The 11,577-nt window shown below is 51.3% G+C and overlaps 1 protein-coding gene across 1 annotated transcript in view; it reads right to left on the reverse strand.

Annotated features, from left to right (window-relative positions):
• The window catches only part of EPHB1 (EPH receptor B1), a 437,960-nt gene that overhangs the window by 267,770 nt on the left and 158,613 nt on the right, over positions 1-11,577 (reverse strand). Inside the window, exon 3 of the mRNA XM_007108469.2 lies at positions 10,464-11,145. Coding sequence (XP_007108531.2) covers positions 10,464-11,145 — 682 coding nt within the window. The remainder of the gene's footprint in view (positions 1-10,463; positions 11,146-11,577) is intronic.

Raw genomic sequence — 11,577 nt, forward strand, 5'->3', positions numbered from 1 at the left:
CGGACGCGCAGGCTCAGCGGCCATGGCTCACGGGCCCAGCCGCTCCGCGGCACGTGGGATCTTCCCGGACCGGGGCACGAAGCCACGTCCCCTGCATCGGCAGGCGGACTCTCAACCACTGCGCCACCAGGGAAGCCCTTAAACATCTTTTTTTTTTAAATTTTTATTTTATATTGGAGTATAGTTGATTAACAATGTTGTGGTAGTTTCAGCGTCCAGCAAAGTGAGTCAGTTATACATATACATGTATCTATTCTTTTTCAAATTCTTTTCCCATTTAGGTTCTTACACAATATTGAGCCCTGTGCTATACAGTAGGTCCTTGTTGGTTATCTATTTTAAATATAGTAGTGTGTACATGTCTATCCCAAACTCGCAACTTATCTCTCCCCACTCCGTCCAGTATCTTTCCCCTTTGGTATCCATAAGTTTGTTTTCTACATCTGTGAGTCTGCTTTTGTTTTGTAAATAAGTTCATTTGTATCACTCTTTTTTTTAAAATTTAGATTCCACATATAACCGTTATCATATGATATTTGTCTTTCTCTGTCTGACTTACTTGCAAAGCCTTTCTTCCTCCTCAGCTCACATCCTGCTTCCACCAATTTTGTTTTCAATGTGTTTTGTTTGGTTCTCATTTCACAGATGGCACAGTGTAGGCATTTGGGACACAGAGGCTCATCAGGGGTGGCCCTGCCCGTAGGGAGCTTGGGGAGGAGAAACGTGAGAGCTGGGCTGACCATGGAGCCGGAGGGGTGTGTCTCTGATTCATTCTTGCCGTGAGCATGGTCCCTCCATGAACCTCCTGGTTCATCCCTGGCCAATGGAAAATGCTGATCAAACTCTGATGGCTTTTCTTTGGGTACCTTAGGGAAGGCTTATATCTCAGTCCACGTGGGACACTGAAGCCCTAGCTCCCATCACAAAACACAGGTCTTCCCCTAAGCAAATCTTGCTCTTCTCCAGCTGTCAGAGGAATATAGAATAAGAATTATCAGCCAGGCCTCAGAGTCCTACGTTGCATGACCTCGGCAAAGCTACTTAGCTTCTCTGTGCCTCAGTATCTTCAACTGAAACGCGAGCGTGATGATTGTATGTACTTCATAGGGCTACAGTGAGGATTTAAGAGATAATGCAGGAGAGGAATTTGGCAGAGCAGCCGGTACGTATGAGTGCTCTATAAATGATAACCACGCTGCACTAGTGCCTCAATGCAAGCTGAAAGCCAGTCCGGAGAAGTTTGCTCTGTACCCAAATCAGAGCCGTCAGCATGATCTGACAATGGAGTGTGGGACTGCCCTGCAGAGCATACAGGCTGCTTTCTTAACCTAGGTAAACGGGGCAAGTCAGCAGTTTTCTAAACATCAGTCATTTGCATATTATCTTGATAGCTTTTTGCCATATCTACATGCCAGATTTTTAAATTTATTATTTAACGTATTATTTTTCTTTAAGCTGACTCACCTTTTAACCTGAATATATTTAAACAGAAAAGTAGTGAGGAAGGAAGGGAGGGAGGGAAGATGGGAAGGGGGGCGGAGAGGGGAGAGGAGTGGAGAGGAGAGGAGAGGGGAGACGGGGAGTAAGGAAGAGGGGAAAGGAGGCTGAGGCTAGTAAGAGAGGTGGGAAGTCCATGGCCCCAGAGAGAAAGAACTGCTGCAGAGTTGAAGACAAGACCAAAAAGAGAATGAGGCAGTGAGCCACAGCCCAGGGCTCAGACAACACCCACTGGCAGAAGTAGGCCCGGGGCTTCCGCAGGCTGGGCAAGGACACCTGGTCAGGGATGGGACCGAGACAGATTCAGGGCTGCCGCGGAAGGGGTGGCAGGTCTAGTGAGGGTGAGAGGCTGCAGAAGAAATGAAGAGGAGGCTGCAGGAGGCACCGGCTGAGGGCTGGTGATATAGGAAGGGGCAGTGCAGTGGGAGTCACCAGGGTGAGCTGAGCCCCGAGGCCCCAGAGGTAAGCTGAGAGAGTAAAAGGAAGCGATTCCAGGTGGAGGGACTGGGCAAAGGGTGAGAGCTGAGGGATGCGTGGGGCAGAGCAGGACTGCAAGAAGGGGAGCAGGGAGCCCAGAACAGGCCCTGGCAGGAGAGGAAGGACGGGAAAAGTGAGGTGTGTTTCCCCCCAAACCGGGCTTAGCCAGCCTTCCTGAGACTGGCCAGAAGGGTGGCATGGCCCTTTTGCATCAGCACCGGCTCTTGTCCTGTCCCACCTGTTCTCCTTTCCCCTACCACAGTCGGGAAACACTGAAATAGGTGCACAGCACGTGCCCAAAAATCCTGAGGCTAGAGACGGGCAAAGAATGCATGAAGGGTGGGATGAAGGAGGGAAGGGACCAGAGGAGAGTGAAGGGTAGACTACATTGTGGAGTGACCACACTCCAAACTGACTGCCAAGTGCAAACCCACCTAATGTAATGATGCCTTACATAGGAGCGCTTGTGTCTCAACCCACAAACAGGGCAATCTGTGGAACTTTGCCATGTTCAATGCCCCTCATAGCAAGACAAATGGAAACTGAAACCACAGTGGGAGGCCAATTTTCATCTGTCAGATTGGCACAGATAAAAACAATTGATATTTTATTATCTTGGCAAAGGTATGGGGAACAGGAACCCTCATTCATTGTTGGTGGGAGCAAAAATTGGAAGAAAATGTCCTTTTTTGGAGGACTATTTGGGAATATCTATCAAAATTAAAAATTTATATACTCTGATTCAGCAATTTTACTTCTAAGAACTTGCTGCATCTTAGCTCTTAGAAAAGTCCATGGCACACAGAAAGTCCTCAATAAATATTCATTGAATAAATAAATAAATTAATTAATCTCACAGATATGCTCACTCTTAAGTGCAAAGATGAAGGCACAAGGATGTTTGCTGAAACATTGTTTAGAAATAGCAAAACACAGGATGCAACCTACATGTATATAAATGAAGGACCAATTAAATAAAGGTACAACCATCCAGTGGAATATTACACAATCATTGGAAAGAAAGAGGCCAGATTTCTAGGTAATACAACCAACCAAATCACTGCTAACTTTCCTTGTTAAGCAAGAAGGTGGGGGTGGGGGGGGGCGCGGGAACTAGGTGAAAAACCCTGTGCAGTAAGCCCTGTGTAGATGAGGAAAGGACTTGTCTACATTCTGGGTGTGCAAATGCATGGACCCTATTGGCAAGAGAATCTCAGAAACTAAAACAGTGAGGGACCTGATCAGGACCAGAGTCAAAGAGAAACTTAATTTCATAAGTCCTACCTGTTCAAAGCATTTAAAAAATAACAACAACAAAAGGTAACTTGGGATAAGGGAGATTTGCTTAAAAGTTCCAACCTGGGAACAAGAGCAGTGGGCCCCTGGTTCATTTCAGTCCTAGAAAGAAGGGCTCCGTGATGAACCAGGCTGCCTCAGGAAGCCAGAGTGTCCCCATCCCTGGTGGTGTCTAAGAGCAGGCTGGGGGACCGCTGTGGGAAAGCAAAGTATGTGTCATCTGGTGGGCTTAGAGGCCTTACCTAGCTGGGAGGGGCCACCCTCCATAGGCCACTTGTGGTCCCCTTGCCTTCTGGATATTGCAAGTGCTTTCTAAGAGCTAAGAATCTAGCAGATTCTCAGAAGTATAATCGCTTCATCTGAGTGTATAAGTATAAAGAGCCTGGCAAGAGTAGGTGTCCAATAAGAACCTAGAGAAAGAATGAGCATAGAGACACTCCATCCACAGGAACTCACAAGTGGAATCCAGCTAGACTGAGGAATGGGAGGCCAGAACTGCCAAGGCCTGCAAGGAGGTGACCTGAGCAGGCCCCAAGGGTCATACCTGAAGACCAAGTAACTCCAGCCCCCACTAAGGGCACTGTGTGCCCACAGCATTGGTGGGCTATTCCAGACAGATGCCAGGGACAAGCTAGAAACTGAAGGGCCTGGTCCAGCCCTTCTCCTGAACCGGGTCCCACCCTCAATGAAAACCCTTGTTAGGGCTGCTCCTGGCCCTAAACTTCTGTCCTGTGATTCCAAGAAGCCTCCTAAGGCTTCCCACAGTGCCTCCTTACCCTCACCAACCTCTCCAGGGCCTGACGTAGCCGAGCTGATTTCCTCCCGACCTCTTGGGACGTGAGCGTGCCCGCGCGCACACACACACACACACACACACACACACACACACACACACACACACACGAGAGGGTGAACCCAGTACACCTGCAGCTGCACAGACTCCTCGTGCGGCAGGCTGGGTGGGCACACAGGAAGGCAAGATGCTCTCTGTCATACAGGATAGCTCCCGGGGCTCCAAGCAGATCGAGACATACTCCTCTGTCCTAAGCCACATCTCCCTGGGGTTTTCCTGCCCTGCCTCATTAACTGGCCCTTAAAACAAAAGTGGAAGGCTCAGCTGCAGCTGCCTGACCAGGTAACTGGTACTCCAGCTCTTAGCCAGCAAGAACAGTACAGACAGGGCATCTACAGACAGAGACCCCTCCCCTAGGGAAAGGCCAGGGTGTCCCTCACTCAATGTCCCTGCCATGGCCCTGTTGGCAAAATAAGACTTGCTCCTGGCGGTGTGCAAACAGGATGCATTCCTTCACCATTTGCAGCTGCCCTGAGCTGACTCTTCTCGGGATCTTCACCCCGCTGCCCTGAGAGAGAACTGAGGCCCAGGAGCATTAGGGCACTGTCAACACAGCTTGTCAACGGGCCAAAGCAGTGGAAACAGAGCTCAGATCATCAGAGCTCCTGTGGTCCGGAACGGAGGGTCCAGGCAAGCTCAGAACCAGTGGGAGTTTTCATCTCCATGCTTCAAACTCAAAAGCGGTGATTCACCCTCCAGGCAAGGAAGTTTGTGAAGATGTGTGTGCTCAGGTTCTGCATACAGGGGCTGTCCAGCTCCAGAGAGAGTTGGGGACAGGAAGCAAAGGGGGTAAGTCTGACCACAGGCCTGCCTGAGCCCGGGTTCCGCCCTTGGGCCCATGCTGTTCCTTGACGACGATTACAGAGCCACAGTCAGGCCTCCAGCCCACAGCCCTGCCATCCCCCCTGTCCTCTTCTGGAAGCACAAAACCTTAGACCTCACCCTTCCCAGGGAGCTTGGTGTCACCAGCCCCCCACTCCACCCCCGCCCAGATGCCATGCCCCTCTGGCTGGCTCACAGGCACGTCAACATGTCAGAACATCTGGAGAGATGGTACTGCTCCCAGAAAGATTAAAAAGAAGATGGGGGTAGTCAACGTGGAGCCCTGTGCTGTACGGTGAGGAAATGTATGACTGTAGAGCACAGCTCCACGGAGCGCCTGGACCCAAGATAAAACAAGGGACGACACAGACACAGAGAAAGTGTTCATGGGAAAACAGCTGAGAGGGGGTGGATATTCCTGGAAACAGATGTTGTGCGTCCAAGGACGGTTAATTTCAACAAAAACCAGACTCAGAAGCAGAGGCAGATGGTGGCCTCCCAGACCTGGGTCCTGATACCAGCTGTGACATTACCCACCAGGGCTCCCTGGACTGGTATCCAGAGATGCTCTCTGGCCGCCCTCTCTCCATGGATAAATGAGGCAGTCAGAAGAGATGGTCTCTCCGTATCCTGCCCACTCCCACCCCCACCCTCACCGCCCCGCTCCCACCCCGGCTTGGGCTGTTTCAGGCTCGATGGTTCTTCATGGTGCAGTAGTGGGCCCAGAGCCCCAGCTGAACTGCTCACCCCGTGATGTCTCCACTGCCCACACCAACTCAGTAATGACCGTATGGTGCCTTCGTCATCATCTTTGATAATATTTACTAAGTGATGGACTTCTACCCAGGACAGCTATCATGCACAGAACATTCTCTTTACGCTAGCACTGACCTGGGAGAATCATGATTTCTTGTATCTGGGTGCTTCTACCCCTGTCCTTCAAAGGCAGAAGGGGCGATGCAGAGCCCAAGGGGGTTTGGAACCCAGAGCTGCCCCTCTCCCCTGTTCTCCTTGCTGTCCCCTGCCGCCACCAGAGTCTGGGACCATGCAGCCCTGCCCCGTGTGCTGGAGTCGGTGAGGCAGAGGGCATCCTTCCAGCTGTTTACTGTTGCTCATGCTGGTGTCACAGCCCATTACATCCAGCCAATTACATAGGAGGCTTCTCTGGAGGGCGCTGGGCAGAGCCACCGTGGAGGCCCGAGAAGTTTCGCAATGAAGTAGCCCATTGGACAATCCTATCATGAAGCTCATCTTACCAGGCTGCGGTGTTAATGACCCTGGCCTCCGCAGAGCGGATCTCCCTGGGGCTTGAGAGGAGGTGTCTAGGTTGTGGCCTTCCTCTCAGTCACCAGCCAACAGCTGATGGGCCAGAGAGCAGAGCAGAAAAGGTTCCTCAGTGCCCCTGAATGCAGCCACCAGCACAGCACCACACACACACACACACACACACACACACACACACACACACACACACACACACACACACACGCTCTGTCAGGCCTCCAGTTTCTCTTTCAACACCCAGGATGAAGGGAGGTGGAAATAGGCCCCAGAAACTTCTTTTTTCCAAGAGGAGCTAAATTAGACACATTTTTCTCCCCCCTTCGAATCCTGCAGATTTTTTGTCTCAATTCCCCCAGGCTTATAGATTGGCTCATCTCGGCTGCTCAGGTTGACAAAGGTGCCGAAACTGTTGAAAGGTTCAAAATGTTCCTTGGGTTTCCAGGCATGAAGGAATTTACATGTAGGTGGAAAATCACCAAGGAAAACAGTCCCCATTTGGAGGGAGGGAAGGAGGGAAAAAGAGACCTGGGGGAGGGGCAGGGAAGTGTGGCCGAAGAGCGGGGTGGGGGGGCGGGGTGGGGAGGGCTGCACAGACAGTGCCCACGAGGTTGTAGGGCCCAAGGCGGGCCTTTGATGGATGCTAAGGAGCAGAAGAGACACAAAATGAGGGACACAGAACAGCTGAGAACAGCTCTGTTCTTCTTTAGGAGCTGCCAAGGCCCTGCCAACATCCAGAGGTGGAATGATCTTAGCTGACCCCCGAGACCAACTTTAGCTGATGCAACATTTTAGGCTCCACAGCACAGAGGGAGCTTGCCAAGCACCAGCTCTTGGCCTCCCTGGCCCAGGGACAGTTAGGCTACAGGGACTCACAAAGAGAATGGACTTAGCCATCAACCTGAGCAGGGAAGGCATGCAGGTGGGGAAAGACAAAGCCATGATTTCTCATTAATCTGCTAAACTAAGAGCATAAAACTTGAAAGTGGGGCATATGGGCCATTTTCCTAGTAATTAACAATTTCACAGAGATAAATACATGATGGGGTCAGAGTCACTGTTGGGGTCAACAGGCTGCCGTGATTCTGCCTGATCAGTCCAACCTATGTGTGCAGAAAGGATAAGTCTGGAACAGGCCTTGGGCCATGGAGACCTCTAGAAAGTGAGTGAGCCTCTTGCTGCACAGCCTGATGTGCAAGCTCCCCCCACGGCTTCCTCTGCTTGCCACTCCTTCCTTCCAGTACCCTCCCTCCTCACAACAGGAACAGCTCTAGGCCAGGACCACTCTTTGCTGGTTGAGCTGCCTAATTGGTCCCCAGATGCTTCTGCAAAACCAAGAAATTGGTCACCATGTCTTTGACAGGAGAGGGTTTAGCAGATGCAAAGGGAAAAGTCAGAATAAGATTCTTGCCTGTGATGAAAGTCTGAACTGCCAGAAGAACAATATAAAAGATATTCTTTCTGTCACCCCATAGATTCGACACATGCAGAGGCTCAGATTCAAATATCCGGAAAAGAAAGTTAATCAGATCAACATAACCGTGAATCACAGAACCATCCAGGTTTCTCCCAGCCGGGCTCCAGGGCATCAATTCCCAGGGCTGTATAGGGAGAGAGCAGCTTGCCTTCGTTCTCCAGTCCCACCAGGACAGCTGATGGAGACTCACAAGACTTTCTCACCTACAGGTCTCTATTGCATCCACCAATCTCCATGCTTCTTGCCTCAGGAGAATTGCCTGTACTAAGCAGGCCACCCCAGAACTTCTGTGAAGGGTCACAGTGCCCACATGACACCCCCACAGCATGAGCATCCAAAATGAATTGAGCACCTTCTCTTGAAGATACACCCCAAGGACTAGTTACAAGTACCTCCCCATGCACTTCCCATCCCCATCCAAAGGGTGCAGAATCCTCCCAAGATCACCATCTATGCCCCAGGCCCCTTTACCTCCCCAGGCAGCCCCTTGCTATGAGCCCTGGGGAGGGAGGTCAGGCTCAGCCATCAAGCCCGGGTTACCAGCAGAGCCAAGGTCAAAGGATTTGGAAGATTCAGCTTAAAGTTCTTGAGACAGAAGAGAAGGTGCTTTTCTGCCTTTCTAGGGCACTGAGCTCAGCCAGGCCGCTGGGCTGCAGGACCCATGATGCCGCCTGGCTTGCCACTCTCTGCTCTTAGAAATGCCACCAAAATGTGGCTGCCTGTGCCTCTGAAATGGCAAAGTGATGATGTCCTGGGCTCCCCATCTCCTCCAGCTTCCAGTGAGTTTGCGACAAGTAGTTTGTGAAGTCATGTCAGGTTCATGACAGCTCTAGATCAGGAACATCCACCAAAAGTCAGGAGGAGGGTGGGGCTGAGTAGGGAGGATGGAAAGTAACCACTTGGATTTACATATTTGTCCCCATAGGCCCTCCCAGGACAACCACAGGAGGTGACGGACAAGCAACAGGGACACAAGAACCCCCCCAAAGAGAAAAGTTCCAATTAGCCCAGAGAAATGAGAGCCTGTTCCCAGAGTCCCAATTAAATCAGAACCAATCAATGCTTGCTCTGGTTCCTGCCGTTCTGCTCAGGAAATAATGAGAAACAAGAGGGCCCCAGCCAGCAAGTGCAGTGTGGCAACCCTTTGAAGCCTGGAGAAATCACCCGTGCTATTGCGAGTGTGCCTGGCAGCTGCCGCACCTGCGCCTTTAAGAACTCAGCCTGGGGCCTGGGTCTCCACTCAGACCCTGACACATGCCCAAGGGCACCTCCCTCCCACCCCCAAACAATGGGACAAAAAGGAGCACTGTGGGACCAGGCTGGGTTGGTTTCAAACCTGTCTGTGTTGATTCATCACTTGATCTGGCACTCTCTCCCCCCAGTTTCCACATCATCCATCACGGATACCATAACCAAGAAACCCAATAAAGACACAAAGGCACAGCTCTCCGCTCTCAGCAGGCCTCAGCAAGGCTGTGTGAGTGCCCCAGCCCAGGCAATTAGCTGAGTCCAAAGGATCGCAGAGCAGGTGGACATTAGCAATCCTGTGCCTGGTGCTTTGCCTGCAGGTGTTTGGCGAGCAAGGTAAGTGGGGAAGGAGACACGCAAGGGATGTTCTGATGCTCAGGCAGGGTGGGGATGATGACGGGGGACAGCTGGCATGAAGCTCATGATGGAGAAGAGAGAGCAACCACAGCCCCCCCCACCTCCAACTTGTCCCCAAAGGACTGGGGCAACCCTAGTAAGGAGTTAGGGTCAAGGTGGTTTCTGAGGTCCATATGGGAAGCCTTGCTCTTGAAAGAATCTGAAACTTTGAAAGCCACAAGCAAAAGATAAAGGAAAACAGTCTTCTCTTCCCCGACTTTGGATTCCCTCCTGTTCAGCTTCCATGTACTCAGGCAACAGATGAGCCATGGACCCTTTAGATCCCTCTATTAACTCCCAGAGAAGATCGAGTCTCAAGCCAGTTCAGCACGTTTATTGCCATGTATTGCACACGTGTTCTCCTGGACTGAGGAGGGTCAGTGTGAGCACAGGGTACCCTGACACCCCCATCTGCACAGTCGCCATCACTCTGTATCATCCCGAAGCACAGGTAGTAGAACACACAGTACTGTCCCACCCCGATTCCAACAGCTTCACCTCCTTCCAGGACCTACTAACGCTAGACCCCATTCCTGCCCCAGGGCCTGGCACTGAGACCCTGGAGGAAGACAGCCATGTCAGGGGGCTTTGAGTTAATGAGCTACATGGGTTCGGTACCAAGCTGAGTGCTGTGGGAGCTGGACTGAAATGAACGAAAATATTTTCCAAATTCAGTCATTTCTCAGTTACCCCTGAGTGACTTGTCTATGACAACCCAAATAATCCACACCTCAGAGCACGGGGCTGGACTGGATGCAGGTGTGTGGGTCTGTGTGTGTGTCTGTGTGTCTGAAAGAGGGAGAAAGAGAGACAGAAGGAGAATATGAGTGCCAGTGTCCCCAAAACTAAATATACCTGAGTGGTTATTAAGTTATTATCCACCATTTGGAATTCTCCCCATCTCTTCCCCCCATCATAAATACGGATATCCAGTTGAACACAACTGGAAAATCATAAGGCCTAGCACTGGAGATGGAGGTTCCCCCCAGAACTTTAGAAGAAGCCATTAGGCTCTTCTGTTCCTTTATGATCCCAAGCTGGAGGCAGGGACCTTTGCTGACTCGGCCCTGCCCCAGGAGGGCAGGAAGTAGAGGCCTCAAGAGCCTCAGGGCTTACCCTTGCAGGCCACGCTGTTCTCAGGCTCATAGCCAGGCTTACAGGTGCAGCGCCCGATGGGCACCATCCACTCCCCGTCCCCGTTGCAGTAGAGTTTGATGGGCACGTCCACTTCCTCTGCATTGGGGATGCATGTGCCCCGAGCAATCACCAAAGATGTGCTTTCCGCCCCAGTCATGGTCTCTGGGAACACTGCAAAATTTTGCACAATGCTAGGACACTTTTTGAAGAAGACACGGACAGAAAGGAGAGACATACAGGCTCCATAATCCTGGAAAGCAAGATAAAAACCATTCCGCGTAAGAGGCCCAAAGCTCCTGACTTCTGTGTTGACCTTCATCAACCTTCCCCCGAAGTCCACCTGGGAGAAGCTCTCATCTGCAGCAATGGTGTCCACTTTTAGGTAAGGGGCTTCAGACCAGAAGGCTGACTTCTTGGTGGCAATGACAGAGTCAGTCTCGTAGTAGTACAAGTTGAAGGTCTCCTTGCAGGAGCCTGGAACGTTGGGGAGGCTGCTGCAGTCCCTCACAGTGAAGCGCATCTCCGTGTAGATGCGATGGGCCCCCCGCCGGTTGATGAAGGTGGTGAGCAGCCAGTTGTTCTGGTTGGGCTCGAAGACATTGCACACCTGGTAGGTGCGGATGGTGTTCAGGTTTTCATCATAGCCACTGACTTCTTCCCACTGTACCAAGCAGGCCAGGCACACACATGAAAAACACAAAATAGAGAGTAAGAAGACAAGGAGAGGCAGAGCAGAGGAGAAGCCTGGCACTGGAGGGGGCCTTACGAGCTCACCAGTCTGGCTGCTTGACTTGAGAAATGAACGCACCTAATTTGAACTTGCTTTTAAATGTCTCCTTATAAGCAGACTTCAGAAGACTTCTCTGCAGCCCATCCCAAAATATAACAGACTTCACCCTAGAAAGCCTCCCTTCATCTAACCCACAGCTCTCGTTGTGACAATGACACATTACATCCAAGGGACCACCTGCAGCTCTTAGCCCCGTGCAATGGTAGGCACTTTCATCTTCAATACCACTGCCTCTGCTCTCAACAGTCACTCTGTGTATTACGGGTCTGACCACATGACACCCCCACCTGGGAAATTCTCAAT

Source organism: Physeter macrocephalus, chromosome 1 (assembly GCF_002837175.3).
Source record: "Physeter macrocephalus isolate SW-GA chromosome 1, ASM283717v5, whole genome shotgun sequence".
Taxonomy (NCBI): Eukaryota; Metazoa; Chordata; class Mammalia; order Artiodactyla; family Physeteridae; genus Physeter; species Physeter macrocephalus.